Genomic DNA, 20375 nt, shown 5'->3' with positions numbered 1-20375 from the left:
GTGAGGAAAGGAAAAAAAAAAAGACTTCTGCCTCTTGGGAAATCTAATTGTCCTAATTTTGGCAGGAAACTTACAACTGCTGTATTCTATTTACAAAACTTTAGCATTCCCAAGGGAAGGTGTTCTGTGAAGATTGCAGAACAACATTTTGCAACATATTTTGCCAAAGTCCTTCGCAGGGCTGGCCCCTGTCCCGGCACTCCCCCAGGGCTCAGTCAACCCGAGGAGTCCTTCTGGGGCATGACTTCCCATCTCTGAGAAGTTTCCCCTACATCCTCCTCATGCTCCAATCTCCACTTGCCTGAGGAAGGAGCCAGCCTCTCATCTAGTTAAGTCCCTGGTCCCAGTCGGCTTATTCCTGCCTTGATGACAGGAATCAGCACATGTGGGACTGCACTGGTGGTCTAAGACTCCGAGCTCCCAATGCAGGGGGTCCTGACATGATCCCTGGTCAGGGAACTAGATCTTACACGCCGCAACTAAAGATCTCACATGCTGCAGCTAAGATCTGGCACCGCCAAATAAATATTTTTAAAAACCCACGCATCTCCCTCTATTTCTCTATCTCCCCACCTCAGATTTTCCCTTTGCTCTGATTCTTTCTGCCACCTAGCTGCTTGTTTCTTAACCTCACTGTTCCTCCCTGTCTCTACACACACACGCATGCATGTGCACACATGTGCATGTCCACACCTCAAGAGCTCACGTGCTGGAAATGAAAACAGGTGCCATTTCAAGATAACCCTCTGAGAAGCTTAGATTCCTCTCTCCTTCTGGGTTTTACTCACCCAGAACCATGTCTGGACCAAGAGAGTCCTCAGCCAGGTTCCCAGACGGTGCGGGTAAAACATCATCGTCGAAGCTGATGAGGTCGATGTCCCCCGGAGGCTTGCTCTGCTGAGCAGGAACCGGAGGGCTGGCTGGGGGTCCCTCTCCCAGTGACCTGAAGGCTTTGGCTTGTGACGCCACTGAGAGTCGGGGAGGCACAGTGACCGGTTTCAGCAAAGCCACAGAGCAGGGGGCGTTTTCTGAGGACACTGATTTCTTGGGCAGTAAAGGCCGAGGAGCGGGAGTCGGGGCTTTCTTCCCACCGTTGGGGCTCTCAGCCGTGGGCCCTCCGCCCAGACTCTCAAGGTTAATGCTCCGGATAAGGCCAGGATTTGGTTTCTTTGGCAATTCGGGTTTGGTTACAGGGCTGCTCCTTGCTTCCTTCGGTGGAGAGTGTGGGGTGGGGCCCCCCCTGAGTCTGCTTGCGGTCCAGGAGTCCCATTCTCCAGAGGCTCTGTTGGCTGAAGGTTTGGGAGCCACCGAGGGTTTCCCTGAGGAAACAGCAGGTCTTGGCGGGACTGTGCGGGGCACAATTTCTGGCTTCTTGGGCAGTCCCAAGCTTTCTGTACTTGTCTGGCCCTCAAGTGCTTTGATCCTGGAAACGACAGTGCTGCGGCCCTGCTCTGTGCTCATCGTGTTCATTGCGGCCTGGCCCTCGGGGCGGCTGGCACCTTCCCACAGAGGCAGGGGCTGGCTCGGGGCTGCCTCCTCCTGCGCGGCTACCGGACTGCTCCGGGAATTCTGGTCTTTAACATGAGAATCTCTGGCCACTGGTCTGAGGTTGCTTTTTGTTCTTGGTTTTGGCACTGGACATCTTGGAGCACTGGAGTTTTGTGGACAATTCTGTTCTTCAGAAATATCAAAGACTATTAGAGGCCCCTCGTTTGTTGGAGGGTGCCTGGCTGAGACGGCTGGGGAAGGCTGGAGGGGTTTCAGAGGTGCCTGCAGGGCTGACAAGACCAAAATGAACAGAAGCTGCAATGTGACAATTGCAAAGAAAAAAGATACACAGATTTTAAAAATATACATATAGAATAACCAGAGATTTTGGTTTCCTTCATTAGTAAAAAGTAATTCTAAAATCATGGCAGAAATGTTTATATTCAGCTTCCTGTAGGAGGGTTCTTCAGGTTGCATTTATTCATTTAAGAAATATTCATTATATAATATTTTAAAACATCATTAAATTCCTGATTCTCAGTAGATGTATCCATAAACAATCTCTCTTCTGCTTTACTTTTCCAAGGTAACTTACTCTCATCTGTTATCCTAATACGATGGCCCCCTCTTTCTTTCTGCCATGTGGCATGTAGAATCTTGGGCTCCCAGATGGTGCAGTGGTTAAGAGTCCACCTGCCAATGCAGGAGATGCAAAAGACTCAAGTTTGATCCCTGGGTTGGAAAGATTCCCTGGAGTAGGAAATGGCTACCCACTGCAGTATTCTTGGCTGGAAAATTCCATGAACAGAGGAGCCTGGTGGGCTACAATTCATGGGGTTACAAAGACTCAGACACGACTGACTGAGCACGCGCGCGCACACACACACACACACACACACATACACACAAATGCAGGATCTTAATTTCCCAAACAGGGATCAAACTCCACACCCCCTGCATTGGAATGCAAAGTCTTAACCACTGGATCACCAGGGAAATCCCTACAAGGGCTTTTAAAAAAGCCTAAAAGGACAACTTTTAGCATCCTACCAAGTTTAAGTTGCTAAATATAACAGCTTTCTCAATGGAAATAAAGGGCATCAGCGTGAGTTAAAAGGATGATGTTTTTGTGATATGAACTAGGATGAACCCTAGAGATTGGGGCTGCAGCTTGTGAGAATGATCTATTATAATAATCACAGCAAGGCCAAATAAAGCGAGCACACAGTGATCACATACCGACTGGAAATCGAGCTCAATGAATTATGCACAAATTGCAAACTATTTTAAAGGCTGGAGTCTACTGATTACTTCCTGAGAACTAGGTCGGAAGGAAGGAAGACAAATTACTCGCATTACTTTGAGGCAGATGGTTGTCTATTTCTTCTGAAAAGTCAGTCTGAGTTGCTGAAGTAATAGTGTGCCGTGGAGTGGCAGCAGCATTATTATTATTTGTAGTGTTAACTTGAACTTGGTTGATTTCTTTTATGACTTGTTCATAAGATGGTGGGAGCTGCAAAAGAAGAATGAAGATTTTAAATAGCTGTAGGCGATAGCCAAGGTTCTTATCTTTGAACTTCATTTAAAAATAAAATGCAAAGAGGTAATGCGATATGTACTCACCTCAGCAGGAACCAGCTCACTGGGCCTCCAAGGGCCTGCTGCAGAAGCCGGGGGAAATGCCAGTCCTGGGGGGTGGGCTCCTGGAAACCACGAGGTGGGCCTCAGCGGCTCAGCTGCCACAATGGTGATCTCTGGGCGCCTGGAAACAGACAGAAGCCTCAGTGAAGGTTTGTCTATTTGCAAGTGTTCAAAGATTTATGAAGATGACTATCAGCCAAGAAAGTGACATAAAGCCTGCCAGTCACAGAAATGACCTGTCTGGCCTAGGCTGTCTCTACCAGTACACCCAGGCAGGCTTTGAAGGAGCAAATGACAGCCATCTTCCGAGACACTGGCCTCAGAGAGTTAGAGATACACCTCGAGCACACTTCACTCTGCCTTGGTTGGTCAGAATTAAGGACCAAGCCCCATACAACCTCGTTCTCCGAGGGCTCTGCTGTCCAGCCTATGCTACAAACATAGGTGCATCATAAGCTAGGAAAATGCACTGGTCAAATGGAAATGGTTCATCTCCTGTTATTCCAAGTACATACTCTGAAGCAATACTATATGATTAGAAGAACAGCTTCTTCCTCCTCACTCTCTCTCTCCCCCTCAGTGAGAGCTATCTTTAAGTGTTTACAGTTGGCACGTTCACTGCTAGACCCTGATGTGTGCTTCTGTGTTTCTGGTCAGTTTGTATGTGAATCTGATGATTAATCCTCAGTCCTGAGGAGCCACAGTGATTTAGGTGTGGCTTCTTTCATTATTTTCTTAAGCTGATTCTCTGATCTCATGTTTAACCTTCAACCTGCTTTCATAAGAAATACCAATTGCCTGACTCTGAGCAAACTCATCAACCTCTCTTGAGCCTCACTTTTCTCATCTAGCAAATAAGTGTGATGATGACCTGCTCTGCCTTTCTCTGGTACTCTATGGAAAATAAAAATAAAATGCACTGCCATTATCAAAACTGCACATGCACACACATTCTCATGCTAGCTTGTGAAACAGCAGAACCTGCCCATTGATTTTGTTTGAACTGTATTGCCTAAGAACCTCTGCTTACAGCTTTTAAAAATTAAAATAATAAGAATTATTTATTAGGACAAAAAACTGAAATAACATATTTCAATGAGAAAAATGATTAAACAAAGTATATGATCACCTCACATACATTATTTAATCACAAACGTCATATATTGGAAGAAATTGCATTGACAAAGGGACCTATAATTACCAGATCTAATTATGAACAAAAGCCAGGTTCTGAGGTGTATGTACAGAATCTAGCTACCTGTCTTCATAATCTGGAATGTACTATTCAAAGTTACTAACTGTTGCTGTCTTTACATAGGAGAGTGAATAAGCTGTGTTTTATTCTTCACATTTTTCTTAGTTTTCCACTACTTTCTGTAATGAGCATGTAGTAAGAGTTAGAAAAATTGCTTCACAAATTGCATTTAGCCTTTAGCCCTCTTAGATATAACGCTAAGTGCAGCACAATTAACTTTCACTTCCCTCTGTGGAATCCAAGAGTCATTTCAGTGTTTGCTGCTGCTAAGTCACTTCAGTCGTGTCCGACTCTGTGTGACCCCAGAGACAGCAGCCCACCAGGCTCCCCCGTCCCTGGGATTCTCCAGGCAAGAACACTGGAGTGGGTTGCCATTTCCTTCTCCAATGCATGAAAGTGAAAAGTGAAAGTGAAGTTGCTCAGTCGTGTCCGACTCCTAGCGACCCCATGGACTGCAGCCTACCAGGCTCCTCCACCCATGGGATTTTCCAGGCAAGAGTACTGGAGTGGGGTGCCACTGCCTTCTCTGATTATATAGCTTTTATCTAGATAGTGAGCTACTAGTTAATAAATGTTAACCACTATACATGTATTAGCCCTCATGCCAACCCTATGATGTATTTTAAAGGCGGGGATACACAAACTAAGAAAGGTTAAGGAGCTTGCCCAAGGTCACAGGGTGAGACAGCGAAGTCAGGATTTGAACTTGGTTAAAGTCCCTGTTCATTACACTATATTTTAAGAAATCTGAAAGCAGGGACAATAAATCTACCTTTCTACTCATCTGCCTGTCCACCCTCCCTCCCATCCCACCATCGGTCCATCTATTGGCCCTTCCTTCTATCTGCACAGGGACTCACTCCTCCCTGCTCTCCCACCCACCAGTCATCTAGCCATTTTTATTCACTTGCTACCTATCTAGCTTACCTGACTTTTCCTTTCTTTATCTTTCCTTTATTCAGTTTTCTATCCTGTCATCAGTTCATTCATCCATGGGATATTTATTAAGTAACTATGAGGTACAAAGCATATCATTGAACCATTTACAGCAATGCTTTCCATATAGCAATTGCTTAATAAACATTTTGAAACTGACTTCAGTAAATGGTTACTGTCAAGAGACCATTTTCAGGCTTGTACTGCTTCTTTTCTCAAGAGAAACCATCATTCAAACTTGTAGATTAATTTAGAAAATGTATTGATGAGGTAGAACACTGCAATATACTGTTTATGAGAAAAATATGCAGTTTGTTAACTGATGATAATTTTACTTCATAATTAGCAGAATATATGTCCTCTACTATAAATATAACCATACCTCCTATCCCGATGAAGCTCACTCTGAATAGAAGTCCGAGAAGCTACAAAAGAAACAATACTTTGATATAGTACAAAATTCATACGTTGAATAAAGGTTTAAACTTTTACAGGATACAGTTTTGGAAAAAGTTAGCTGATAATTGACATTAGATAGAACATACGAATTTTATCACCCATAAGTAGAAAAGCAAATCAAAACAATCCTCTCATATGGCATAAAGTTAATTATAGTTATATATTTGTGTTGCATAAGAAAATATAGATTCCAAAAACATTCCAAAGCACGTTCTGTGGTTCTGAAAATAATTTGCAGAATGAACAAAGCAGACAGCATTAAGTAGGAACTGCCTGGTAAGAGCACTATGATGACAGGAAATAACGATGGGCAGAAGAAAATTTTAAATCTCTATTCTAATCCATATGAGTATGCTTTTGTGACATTTGTTTATAAGTCTATTATAATGAGAGTGGAAGTGGTCAAATTTCCAACTATTTTCTCATTTCTCTTGAGTTTTACGAGGTTGTTTTGTTACTTAAATTAAGAGATAATACATGCAAAAAGTGTTCAAATCACTTCTATAAATATGTTTAGAGACTATTATTGTTCATGCAGCACTAACTTTTCCCTTAAACCTCAAACTCTAAAAACTAGATGGATTACATTTTTCCAAATTTTATCTAAAAATTAAATTCTGTATTAACCAGATGACTTGGAAAATGTGTCACACATGGGGTCACTATTACACACACATGTGTAACAGAGAACAGTATTCCTATTTTAAGAAGCACATTTAAAAGATACCTTAAAAAAAATCAAATAGTGTATGGTAAAAAATTTGTGGACAAAGGGGGATTTGTTTCAGATATCAACTATTTATACTTCCTATGTCTCTTTGCTATTCTACTTTTTTAGTTCTTTTGATTTGAACAGGTTGAAGGTATGAATCTTTCTTCCTCCTGTTAAGTTCTGGTTCTCTCTGATCCAGGAGGCTGCCCAAGCGGAAGGCAGGGGCAGAGATGGGAAAGGGGATGAAATTTAGGCTGGGGCTGGCGCTGTGACAGCGGATCCTGCATGGGGTTAGCAAAGCAAACCTAACACCTGAAACCAAAACCCTTGGATCTTGAGTTGGAGGATGTTCTGACCTCCTATCATCAACCGGTGTGACTGACTGGTACATGTCTATCAAGAGTTAAACCAAGTTGAGGTATATTTTCTCTACTGGAAAAAGAGTACAGAGAAGCTGAAGCTCTGAGCAGCAGGTCTGATTTGTAAGAATGGTTTCATTAAGTCAGAGGCTCACCAAGTAAGCTACAATCACATCACCACGATCACTAAAGCCAGAATCAGCAGGCACAGCACTTTTAAAAGACACCATGTTATGTATCATCACAAACATACCTCTTCCACGGGGCATTTTTGCTGTGTACTATTCATGAATGCTAAAGGAAAAAAAGAAGGGGTTACAGAAGAAGAAAGGAAGAGAAAAGAGTGAACCCAGTTGCCTAAGCTCTACAAGGAATTCAGCAGCAAAACTGTCTTGCCATGCCACTGTTTCTCCCCCTCTGCATTTCGAGAAAAAGGAAAAGTTGATGAACCATAGTTTCAGAGACTAAAGAATTATGTTGCAGGCAGGATAGCCACACACATAACCACAGAGGGGAAAAAAAGTCTTCCTACAGTTTTTAGCAAAAAAAAAAAAAAAGAATCATTTTACAAAATCAATTTGCTACTTCAACAGGGATCAATTTTGAAGTATGAATAATATGTAAAAGGTAATTCAGTAGTCAATTTACATCTTTCAAATCGGTGGCTTTTCACTTGACTCTGCCCCTTCACACCAGCGGTTGTTAGTAACGCCCCCGCCCTCAGCAAGCAGACTGGAGCTCCCACACTGATGGAGCAGGACAAGGGGACTGAAGGCCCCCTAATCCTACTTACAGGCCTCCTCCACAGTCTTGCAGAACCACTCCTCTCCCCTCTCCTGCTCTGAATTTTCCCCCTCACACTCCCTCATCTTTGAAATCTCTTTTCTCTATAGGATGACTGGCACTTTTTGTCAGTGAACAAGTTTAGTAGCTTGAGATTTTCAAGGCAGATTTTCACATAGTGCCTCACAATCTTCCTGTTAATTTCTCAGCTGTCTGCTTAATCTCATTCTCATTTCACCAGATTAAACAGATTTGGTCTGGTTGTTGCCAGGAGAATCAAATTTGCCACCATGGTCCCACAGAACGACATGCTCCTTTTGACCTCTGCCACACACTACCAGTCTTGCGTGCATTTTGGATTAAGGCCACAGAACTAAGGCAAGGTTTTCTTAGTGAAACGCCTATTGTTCCATGAATTACTCACCAAGTTTTCAGTTCATATGGCTAAATTCTCAGTACAAAGGAAATTCATATCCAGCTGTTTATAAAAGATTGAGCTCTGGATTTGCAATATTAGTGCTAATAACGAACTCTCCTAAATTCCAACAGGGTCATACATCTGGATGGACCCTTAATGACCATCCTTCTCCAACCTCACAGATGAGGAGAATGACCAGTTAAACTCCTTGCGGATCCAGGAGAGCTGGATGCTAGCTCTCATTCTAAATAATTCAAAATTATCAACTAAATGATAGGCAGGAGAAATAAACACATAGAAGGATTATATTACAAGCATCTTTGCTGTAGTACTACCTTCCCAATAAAAATCACAGTAATAAAAATACTAACTACATTTGCTTCAGACAGAGTATAAACTAGAGGCATTTGACATGATAACAGGAATGCCCTTGGAGTGGAAAGCTCAAAAGGGCCTTGAAGTCAGGAAGTCTTCATGACCTATCTCATGAAGCCATTTAATCTCCTAGACTCAGTATCCCCATCTGTAAAATGGGGTTAAACCCACCATGCTGGCTGTTATTTTATAATGTAAATGAACAGTTGCTGACTCATAGAAAGCAATGAATACTAGCTACGTCTGTGAATTTCAAAGAATAATTTCCTCTTAAAAAGTTAATGAAAGGAAAAGCATGAATTTCCACATGTATCCGCATAGAACACGTTCAAGAACTCTGCCCAAAATATTTAGTGTTCACAAGAATGAACACAAAAAGAAGAATCTCAAGACTTGACTGGATCCAGAATCATTATGAAAGAATTTAAAATACAATCAGTTAAGGGATATTGCTTTCAAAATATGATAAGGTCTCTTCCTCGTCAAGAAGAGATGACTAAGTCTGGGATAGGAAAGCAAACATTTTACTAGGTTGGGTAAGACACAATTTCCACTTCATGGATCACAGCCTTGACATAGCTAAGGGGCTTGTATAACACAGTGAAGCTATGAGCCATGCCACCATGCAGGGCCTACCAACACGGACGAGCCACAGTGAAGAGTTCTGACAAAATGCGGTCCACTGGAGGAGGGAACGGCAAGCTACTGCAAGAAAGAAAGCATCCATGATCCGGATGACTGATTTGCTCAGCGTATAAAATGAAGAAAATAATACCTACTTTATTAGGGTTGTTTTAAGGATATCCTTCACAGAACACTCCCTTATCGTTGCAAAGGGGCGTACGTAACTCAATGCAGCTATGAGCCATTCCATGCAGATGGGTCGTAGTGGAGAGTTCTGACAAAACGTGACCCACTGGAGGAGGGAATGGCAAACCACCCCAGTATTCTTGCCTGGAGAATCCCACAGACAGTATGCAAAGGCAAAAAGATACGACACCGGGATGAGCTCTGCAGGTCAGAAGGCCTCCAATATGCTACTAGGGAAGAGCAGAGGGCAATTAGTAATAGCTCCAGTAAGAATGAAGCAGCTGGGCCAGAGCAGAAATGACACTCAGTTGTGGCTGGTGGTAAAAGTAAAGTCTGATGCTGTTAAGAACAATATTGCATAGGAATCTAGACTGTTAGGTCCACGAATCAAGGTATATTGGACATGGTCAAGCAGAAGATGAACTAAAATGGATGGGAATGGGTGAATTTAATTCAGATGACCATTACATACACTACTGTGGGCAAGAATCCCTTGGAAGAAATAGAGTAGCCCTCATAGTCAACGAGAGTCCAAAATGCAGTACGTGCATGCAGTCTCAAAAATGACAGAATGATCTTGGTTTGTTTCCAAGGCAAACCATTCAACATCACAGTAATCCAAGTCTATACCCCAACCACTGATGTTGAAGAAGCTGAAGTTGACTAGTTCTATGAAGACCTATGACACCTTCTAGAAATAACACCAAAAAAAAAAAAAAAGTCCTTTTCATCATAGGGGATTGGAATGCAAATGTAAGGAGTCAAGAGACCCCCAGAATAACAGGTAAGATTGGGCTTGAAGTACAAAATGAAGCAGGGCAAAGGCTCAAAGAGTTTTGTCAAGAGAACACACTGGTCATAGCAAAACCTTTTCCCAACAACACAATACTAAAATCAGACTGATTATGTTCTTTGCAGCCAAAGATGGAGAAACACTATACAGTCAGCAAAAACAAGACTTGGAAGTGACCGTGGCTCAGATCATGAGCTCCTTATTGCAAAATTCAGACTTAAATTTAAAAAAGTAGGAAAAACCACTAGGCTATTCAGGTATGACTTAGATCAAAGTGGAAGTGACAAATAGATTCAAGGGATTAGATCTGGTAGCCAGAGTGCCTCAAGAACTATGGATGAGGAAGCAGTGACCAAAACCATCCCAAAGAACAAAAATGCAAGAAGGCAAAGTGGTTGTCTGAAGAGGCCTTAAAAATAGCTGAGAAAATAAGAGACAAGAAAGGCAAGGGACAAGTTCACTTCAGTTCAGTTCAGTTGCTCATATGTACTCTGCACATAAGTTAAATAAGCAGGGTGATAATATAGAGCCTTGATGTACTTCTTTCCCAATTTAGAACCAGTCTGTTGTTCCAGTTCAGTTCAGTTGCTCAGTCATGTCTGACTCTGTGACCCCATGGACTGCAGCACGCAGGCTTCCCTGTCCATCACCAACTCCCAGAGCTTGCTCAAATTCATGTCCATCGAGTCGGTGATGCCATCCAACTGGTGATGCCATCCAACCATTGTTTCATGTCTGGTTCTAACTGTTGCTTCTTGACCTGCATACAGATTTCTCAGGAGGCAGGTAGGGTGGTCTGGTATTCCCATCTCTTGAATAATTTTCCACAGTTTGCTGTGATCCACACAGTTAAAGGCTTTGGCATAGTCAATAAAGCAGAAGAAGACATTTTTCTGGAATTCTCTAGCTTTTTCTATGATCCAACAGATGTTGCCCACAGTAGTAGATGTAATGGTCATCTGAATTAAATTTGCCCATTCTGATTCATTTTAGTTCACTGATTTCTAAAAGGTTGATCCTCACTTTGCCATCTCCTGTTTGACTACTTCCAATTTTCCTTGATTGATGGACCTAAATTCCAGGACCCTATGCAATATTGTTCTTTACAACATGAGATTTCACTTCCATCACCAGTCACATCCAAAACTGGGTGCTGTTTTCACTTTGACTCAGCCTCTTCATTCTTTCTGGAGCTATTTCTCCACTCTTCTCCAGTAGCATATTGGACATCTACCAACCTGGGGAGTTCAGCTTTCAGCCACAGGACTGGAAAAGATCAGTTTTCATTTCAATCCCAAACAAGGGCAATGCCAAAGAATGTTCAAACTACTGTATAATTGCGCTCATTTCACATGCAAGCAAGGTTGTACTCAAAATCCTTCAAGCTAGGCTTCTGTATTATGTGAACTGAGAACTTCCGGATGTACTAGCTGGGTTTCAAAGATCCAGAGGAACCAGAGATCAAGTTGCCAATGTCCGTTGTATCACAGAAAAAACAAGAAAGTTCCAGAGAAGCATCTACTTCTGATTCACTGACTACACTAAAGCCTTTAACTCTGTGGATCACAACAAACTGGAAAATTCTTAAAGAAATGAGAATACCAGACTATCTTACCTGCCTCCTGAGAAACCTAAATGCAGGTCAAAGCAAGAGTTAGAACCAGACATTGAACAACAGACTGGTTCTAAATTGGGAAAGGAGTACATCAAGGCTGTATATTGTCACTCCGCTTATTTAACTTATATGCAGAGTACATCATGTGAAATGCCAGGCTGGCTGAAGCACAAGCTGGAATCAAGATTGCCAGGAGAACTTTCAATAACCTTAGATATGCAGATGACACCACCCTTATGGAAGAAAGTGAAGAGGAACTGAAGAGCGTCTTGATGAAAGTGAAAGAGGAAAGTGAAAATGCTGGCTAAAAACTCAACATTCAAGAAACTAAGATCATGGCATCCAGTCCCATCACTTCATGGCAAATAGATGGGGAAACAATGGAAACAGTGAGAGACTTTACTTCTTTGGGCTCCAAAATCACTGCAGATGGTAACTGCAGCCATGAAATTAAAAGATGCTTGTTCCTTGGGGAAAAAAAGCTAGGAGTAACCTAGACAGGATATTAAAAAGCAGAGACCTTATTTAGCTGACAAAGGTCCATCTAGTCAAAGCTATAGTTTTTCTAGTATTCACGTATGGATGTGAGACTTAGACTATAAAGAAAGCTAAGCACCGAAGAATTGATGCTTTTGAACTTTGGTGTTGGAGAAGAGTTTTGAAGGTCCCTTGGACAGCAAGATCAAACCAGTCCATCCTAAAGAAAATCAGTCCTGAATATGCATTGGAAGGACTGATGCTGAAGCTGAAGCTCCAATACTTTGGCCACCTGATGTGAAGAACTGACTCATTAAAAAAGACCCTGATGCAGGGAAAGATGAAGGCAAGAGGAAAAGGGAATGACAGAGGATGAGATGGCATCACCAACTTGATGGACAAGAGGATGAACAAGCTCCGGGAGTTGGTGATGGACAGGGAAGCCTGGCATGCTCCAGTCCATGTGGGTCACAAAGAGTTAGACATGACTTAGAGACTGAACTGACTGACTGACTGTGGGCAAGAATCCCTTAGAAGAAATGGAGTATCTCTTATAGTCAACAAAAGAGTCTGAAATGCAGTACTTGGGTACAATCTCAAAAATGATAGAATGATCTCTGTTAGTTTTCCAAGGCAAACCATTCAATCCAAGTCTATGCCAGAACCATTAATGCCAAAGAAGCTGAAGTTGAATGATTCTATGAAGACGTATACAAGACCTTCTAGAACTAACACCAAAAAAAGATGTCCTTTTTGTCATAGGGGACTGGAATGCAAAAGTAGGAAGTCAAGAGATACCTGGACTAACAGGCAAGTTTGGCCTTAGAGTACAAAATGAAGCAGGGCAAAGGCTAACTCTTTTGTCAAAGAGTTTTGCAGTCGTCAGAGCGAACACCCTCTTCTAACGACATAAGAGACGACTCTACACATGGACATCACCATATGGTCAATGCTGAAATCAGACTGATTATATTCTTTGCAGATGAAGATGGAGAAACTCTATACAGTCAGCCAAAACAAGACTGGGAGCGGACCGTGGCTCAGATATGAACACTTTATTGCCAAATTCAGACTTAAATTGAAGAAAGTAGGGAAACCCACTAGACCATTCAGGTATGACCTAAATCAAATTCCTTACAATTATACAGTAGAAGTGACAAACAGTCAAGGGATTAGGTCTGATAGAGTGCCTGAAGAATTATGGATGTAGGTTCGTGACATTGTACAGGAGGCAGTGATTAAGACCATCCCCAGGAAAAAGAAATGCAAAAAGTCAAAACAGTTGTCTGAGGAGGCCTTACAAATAGCTGAGAAAAGAAGAGAAGTGAAAAGCAAAGGACAAAAGGAAAGATATACCCATCTGAATGCAGAGTTCTAAAGAATAACAAGGTGAAGTAAGAAAGCCTTCCTCAGTGATCACTGCAAAGAAATAGAGGAAAACAATAGAATGGGAAAGACTAGAAATCTCTTCAAGAAAATTGGAGATACCAAGGGAACATTTCATACAAAGGTGGGCACAATAAAGGACAGAAACAGTATGGACCTAAAAGAAGCAGAAGATATTAAGAAGAGGTGGCAAGAATACACGGAAGAACTGTGCAATAAAGATCGTAATGACCCAGATAACCATGATGGTGTGACCACTCGCCTAGAGCCAGACATCCTGGAGTGCGAAGAAGTCAAGAGGCCCTTCGGAAGCATCACTAAGAACAAAGTTAGTGGAGGTGACGGAATTCCAGCTGAGCTATTTAACATCGTAAAAGATGATGTTGTGAAACTGATACACTCAATATGCCAGCAAATTTGAAGACTCAGCAGTGGTCACAGGACTGGAAAAGAGATAAATGGAAAGATAAACCCAACGGAACATAGAGTTCCAGAGAATAACATGGAGACATAAGAAAGCTGTCTTAAATGAACAATGCAAAGAAACAGAGGAAAACAACAGAATGGGAAAGACTAGAGATCTCTTCAAGAAAATTAGAGATATCAAGGGGATACTTCATGCAAGGATGGGAACAATAAAGGACAGAGACAGTAATGACCTAAGAGAAGCGGAAAAGATGAAGAAGAGGTGGCAAGAATACACAGAACTGTCCAAGAAAGATCTTAACGATCAGGGTAAGCACAATGGTGTGGTCACTCCCTTAGGCTGGATATCTTGAAGTGTCAAGTCAAGTGGGCCTTAGGAAGCATTACTATGAACAAAGCTAGAGGAGGTGATAGAATTCCAGCTGAGCTACTTAAAATCCAAAAGATGATGCTGTTAAAGTGCTGCACTCAATATATCAGCAAATTTGGAAAACTCAGCAGAGGCCACAAGACTGGAAAAGATCAGTTTTATTCTAATTCCAAAGAAATGCAATGCCAAAGAATGTTCAAACTACTGTGCAATTGTGCTCATTTCACATGCAAGCAAGGTTATACTCCATATCCTTCAAGCTAGCCTTCAACATTATATGAACGGAGAACTTCCAGATGTACAAGCTGGGTTTCAAAGAGGCAGAGGAACCAGAGAACAAACTGTCAACAGTCACTGGATCATGAAGAAAGCAAGAGAGTTCCAGAAATCACCTGCTTCTGTTTCATTGACTATGCTAAAGCCTTTGACTGTATACGTCACAATGAACTGTGGGAAATTCTTAAAGAGATGGGAGGGTCAGACCACCTTATGTGCCTTCTGAGAAACCTGTATGCAGGTCAAGAAGCAACAGATAGACCTGAATATGGAACGACTGGTTCAAAATGGAGAAAGGAGTACGTCAAGGCTGTATATTATCACTCTGCTTATTTAACTCATATGCAGAGTACATCATGTGAAATGCCAGGATGAATCAATCACAAGCTGGAATCATGACTGCTGGGAGAAATATCAACAACTTCAGACACGCAGATAATACCACCCCAACGGCAGAAAGCGAAGAAGAACTAAAGAGCCTCTTGATGAGGGTGAATGAAGAGAGTGAAAAAGCTAGCTTAAAATTCAGCCCTTAAAAAATTAAGATCATGGCATTCCGTCTCATCACTTCATGGCAAATAGAAGAGGAAAAAGTGGAAGCTGTGGCAGATTTTATTTTCTTGGGCTCCAGATGGTGATTCCAGCTATGAAATAAAAGACACTTGTTCCCTGGAAGAAAAGCTAAGACAAACCTAGACAGCATATTTAAAAGCAGAGACGTCACTTTGCTGACAAGGGTTCGTATGGTAAAGCTACAGTTTTTCCAGTAGTCATGTATGGATGTGAGAGAGTTGAACCATAAAGAAGGCTGACTGCTGAAGAGCTGATGCTTTTGAACTGTGGTGCTAGAGAAGACTCTGAAGAGCCCCTTCAACTGCAAGGAGATCAAACCAGTCAATCCTAAAGGAAATAAACCCTGAATATTCTTTGGAAGGACTGATGCTGAAGCTGAAGCTCCAATACTTTGGCTACCGGGTGTGAAGAGTCGACTCATTTGAAAACACCCTGATGCTGGGAAAGATTGAAGGTAAAAGGAGAAGAGGGCAACAAAGGGTGAGATGGTTAGATAGCATCACCGAATCAATGGACATGAATTAGCAAGCTCAGGGAGATAGTGGAGGACAGAGGATCTTGGCGTGCTGCCATCCACAGGGGTTACAAAGAGCCAGACATGACTTAGTGACTGAACAACAACAACAAAGACAAAATCTGCTTATGCCTTTTTCTTATATGACAGACAAAAAGGGGAATGGAGAGGGAATGACACAGTTATTCTGCATTCTGTTTTATATGGCAGCACCCAAGGATCTGCTTGCCCTTCTCGCCTAAACAGCAAAAACAAATATAACCAACACAGAGTTCCTTAGTGTATACAAAGTGAGTGCTACATTAAACGACAACTGGGTTATTATTTTTTTTAAAGACATCTTAAAGCAGGCATTTCCCGGTGTTTTATCTTCTCCCTCCTTCCCTCTCCTCTGGGGCCCTGCTTCATCTCTTCCTCTCCACCCTTCTCCTCTACAGTGTGGTCTCCCCACCGGCTCTTTCCTCGGGGCCTACAAACATCTCCAAGCTTCTTTCTAAACAGTCTGTACCTGTGCACAGATCTCTCTGCTTGACCCGCCATCCTTCTCCTTCTCTTTCTACCCAGTTCATGAAAGAGGAGCCTATCCAGCTGCCCCCACTTCACATGCTCCATTCACTGTTGAAATGAAGTGCAGCTTCCAGCTTCAATATTCTCCCAAACCTATCTACTCAAAGTTCACTTCTGGCCTCTTGACCACCACACACACCCTAGTCTCACCACCTGTCACCTCACCTGCTGCAGCAGTAAGAGCTGTCTGCGGTTTTCACTCATTCTTTTTGAAAACCTCTCCTTCCTTGGCCACTAACATCCAGCTGTCTCCGAGTTTGTCTATTACTGGCATCCTTCTTTTTCAGCTTTTTTTGGCCCCTTCCTCCTTAGCCAGCCTCTCCTAAGCCTTGCATGGTACAGAGGCCTCAGGGTAAGCAAGATCCATCCTGGAGGATCTATAGGAAATCAGGTATGGATTACAAATCCCCCCCAAAAGAGGTCTTGAAATCCAACAGGGAGGCAAGGTAAGAAGTCAGAGAACAAAGGCAGGAGTTGGCAGACGAGACTCCTGTGAGAGGAGATCACATCTCTCTAGCTCTACAGAACCTTAAAGGCACGGCTTGATCTCAGATACCGATGTTTCACAAGATTCTGTCTTTTTCACCTTCTCTATTTCTTGGTTTTTTGTTTCATTTTTTCTCCCACCTTTTCTATTGATTGTCAACACTACCTTCCTAAATATTGAGCTACTTCCAGGGTTTTGCTTACACACAGATAACCTTAATTACCCCAAGTTATACCTTTAGCTTGTCAAGGCTATGGTTTTTCCAGTGGTCATGTGTGGATGTGAGAGTTGGACTGTGAAGAAAGCTGAGCACTGAAGAATTGATGCTTTTGAACTGTGGTGTTGGAGAAGACTCTTGAGAGTCCCATGGACTGCAAGGAAATCCAACCAGTCCATTCTGAAGGAGATCAGCCCTGGGATTTCTTTGGAAGGAATGATGCTGAAGCTGAAACTCCAGTACTTTGGCCACCTCATGCGCAGAGTTGACTCATTGGAAAAGACTCTGATGCTGGGAGGGACTGGAGGCAGGAGGAAAAGGGGACGACAGAGGATGAGATGGGTGGATGGCATCACTGACTCGATGGACGCGAGTCTGAGTGAACTTCGGGAGTTGGTGATGGACAGGGAGGCCTGGCGTGCTGCAATTCATGGGGTCGCAAAGAGTCGGACACAACTGAGCAACTGAACTGAACTGATACCTTTAGCAAGAAACTCTTACCTAATTTCGAAATCCTATTCTTCTTTCTAGATTCCTTTCCTGCCCCATCACCCTCACTTTCCCCAAGGGCTCTAAGGCATGTACAGCTATTATAAACTTTTCATTTCATATATGAATTCCCACCAACATCCACTGTGGCATTCCCACACCTTTATAATTCATGACCATCATCAAAAAATTAAATATGGGAAATGTGGAATACTTTTCTGTGTTGTCACCTGACAAAGTATTCACTGCAATGGTTCAAATGCATGCTCTTCACACCTGTGTGTATCCTAAATTCATGCTAAATATTATAAGTTATGTTTTTTAAAAACAGGATACTTCTCCTCAGGATGGTGACCTCAGCTCAAATAATGCAAAGAACATTTAATGTCCCTTTCTTATCTTTTTTTTTTTAAATAATTCAGGTTAATTCAGGTGGTGCAGTGGTAAAGTATCTGCCTGCCAATGCAGGAGATGCAAGAGATGTGGGTTCGATCCCTGGGTCAGGAAGATACTCTGGAGAGGGAAATGGCAACCCACTTCGGTATTCTTGCCTGGGAAATCTCATGGACAGAGGAGCCTGGTGGGCTACAGTCCATGGGGTCACAAAGAGTTGGACATGACTGAGTGACTGAGCACACACCATCCGTGTTCTATTTGGAAAAGAGATGTTTGCAAAGCCTTTTACTGAAAAGAATGTTGAACTCTTGTGCCAACAGCAAATTTTAAAGCTTTAACCAAGAAGTAAAGTCAGGAAGTATGAATGCACCATTTTAGAGAGAGTTCTGTTACAGTACTTCTGTCATGCATGTGGAAGCGTAAGCGGAACTCCATAAGCATTTATAGAGTTAAACAAAAATAGCATGGAAGCAAATCAGTAAAAAAGTACAGGATCTGATGTTTTTGAAACCCATCAGATGTCTCTACCTATGGAAAATAGTTACAATTTATATTAGATCATTAAAATTGACTAGATAATACATTTGTTAAAAATAGGTGAGTTCTCTAAAAGAAAAATACTGTTCTCAGGAACTGGTTTATAAGTAAAAGTTGAAAATAATCTTGAAAACCTAGCTGCTTGTCTGAAATGGTTTATTACTCCTTAGGAGAAGCTACTCTTGTCAGATTATTTGTAAGATTCATCAAATACAATCATTTGCTGGAAATCTAAATCATCATTTAAAATTATTTCAGTGGAAAATACAGAGCAGGAAAAATAAACTTACATCTCTTGATTACTGCTCTAATTGATGACAAGGGTCCTTGGCTAGAAAAAGAAAGAAAAAAAAGTTATTACACATTCATTCATTAATCTTTTTAAAGCAGAATCATTTATAATGCCAGATCATTCCTGGGATGCAAATAGCTGCAAGCAGCCAGTTTGATATATTAGTTACTGGACTATCATATTTATAAAACACAAATTAAACAAGTTTAAAAATTGCCTTTGAGGGACTTCCTTGGCAGTGCAGTGGTTAAGAATCTGCACTTCTACTGCAGGGGGCCACGTTTCGATCCCTGCTCAGGTAACTAAGATCCTGCACGTCTTGCAATATGACCAAAAAAAAAAAAATTGCCTCTGCTATTTAAGATGCTTTATGAGGACTGAGGAGGCTAGCAGAAGTAAAACTTTGCCTTAAAACTTTAAAAAAATATTTTTAAATATTTATTTTCATTTTTGGTTTCATTGGGTCTTTGATTCTTTGTGCAGGCTTTTCCTAGTTGCAGCAAGCGGAGGCCACTCTTCGTTGTGGTGCACAGGTTTCTCCAGCCTCTGTGGAGCACAGGCGCTAGCTGTGCTTCAGCAGCTGCAGCACATGGGCTCAGTACTTGTGGCACATGGGTTAAGTTGCTCTGCGGGATGTGGAATCTTCCTGGACCAGGGATCAAACCTGTGTTCCTGCACTGGCAGGTGGATTCTTCTCCACTGTGCTACCATGGAAGCCCTTAAAATGGTTTTCATACTTCTGCACAGAGAATCTTCCAGTAAAATTCTGGACATAGGTTAAAGTCAGGTAGTAATTACATGGTGCCCAAAAGAATTTTGACCTGCTATATCTCTTTTGTGTTTTGACATTAGAATTCCTGTCTTCTACATCACATCAAAATAGATCATTTTTATAGTCAATTTGCTGTGGCTCAGATGGTAAAGAATCTGCCTACAATGTACAAGAGCTGGGTTTGATCCCAGGGTCGAGAAGATCTCCTGGAGAAGTAAATGGCTACCCACTCCAGTATTCTTGCCTGGAGAATTCCATGGACAGAGGAGCCTGGGGGGCTACAGTTCACTGGGTCGCAGTCAGACACAACTAAGCGACTGACACTTTCACCTTTACTTTTTTATTGACCTAGAGACCAACAGCGCTTCTTCCTAAGATTAGAATTACAAACATCACTACCTAGAAAGAACAGTCTTCTGCTTGCTCTGGGTTTTGCTCAGTAGCTGGTTGGTCCTGGCTGCCCCTGACTATGCGATCTTGGCTGAGTCACAGAAACCTTGTGAGCCTCATCTTACTGGTCGAAACCATCTGGCTGCAAAGGGTAATACTATTAACACTAGTTTGTACGGTTGCTTGTTCATTTGTTTCTTGTCTTTATTCAAACCAGCTGGACTGTCTTTGGAATCATTTAGAAAAAATATACAACCCTGAAATTTTAATCATACGATTAAGGAAAAAATACTTGTTTAAAAATTCCTCGTTTGTTTAATGCTTTTTAAAAGATTTATACTTATTTTCCAGTTTGTGCTCTTTTAAAAGTTTATGCCTGTAGTAATCTATATAAATCCCCGTGCTAGATAGATAAGATAAAACTTTAAGAAGATACAATGTTATATCAGTTCAGTTTATGGGAGGAATACTTTTAAGCATATACTGTTATACCAGAGAAGGAAGAAAAAAAAAAAACCACTCCAGGAGGTCTCCAATATCATGATGGTAGGACCATAATTAA

At 41.9% G+C, this 20375-nt stretch overlaps 1 protein-coding gene across 4 annotated transcripts in view; it reads right to left on the bottom strand.

Moving 5' to 3' along the window:
* Positions 1-20375, bottom strand: part of SH3D19 (SH3 domain containing 19) — a 121404-nt gene that overhangs the window by 54837 nt on the left and 46192 nt on the right. For 3 of the 4 annotated variants that reach the window (XM_068990009.1, XM_068990010.1, XM_068990011.1), the window contains exons 1-5: positions 7104-7144; positions 5703-5745; positions 3112-3250; positions 2848-3001; positions 789-1778 (exon numbers count right to left, since the gene is read on the bottom strand). In XM_068990009.1, the coding sequence (XP_068846110.1) occupies positions 789-1778; positions 2848-3001; positions 3112-3250; positions 5703-5745; positions 7104-7119 (1342 nt within the window). In that variant the 5' untranslated portion in view covers positions 7120-7144. Of the gene's footprint in view, positions 1-788; positions 1779-2847; positions 3002-3111; positions 3251-5702; positions 5746-7103; positions 7145-18649; positions 18691-20375 lie in introns of those variants that run through there. The other variant, XM_068990012.1, reaches the window with a different exon arrangement.

Source organism: Capricornis sumatraensis, chromosome 17, assembly GCF_032405125.1.
Source record: "Capricornis sumatraensis isolate serow.1 chromosome 17, serow.2, whole genome shotgun sequence".
In the NCBI taxonomy this organism is placed as follows: Eukaryota; Metazoa; Chordata; class Mammalia; order Artiodactyla; family Bovidae; genus Capricornis; species Capricornis sumatraensis.
The sequence above is the reverse complement of the archived record's forward strand: the minus strand, read 5'-3'. Positions and strand labels throughout refer to the sequence as shown.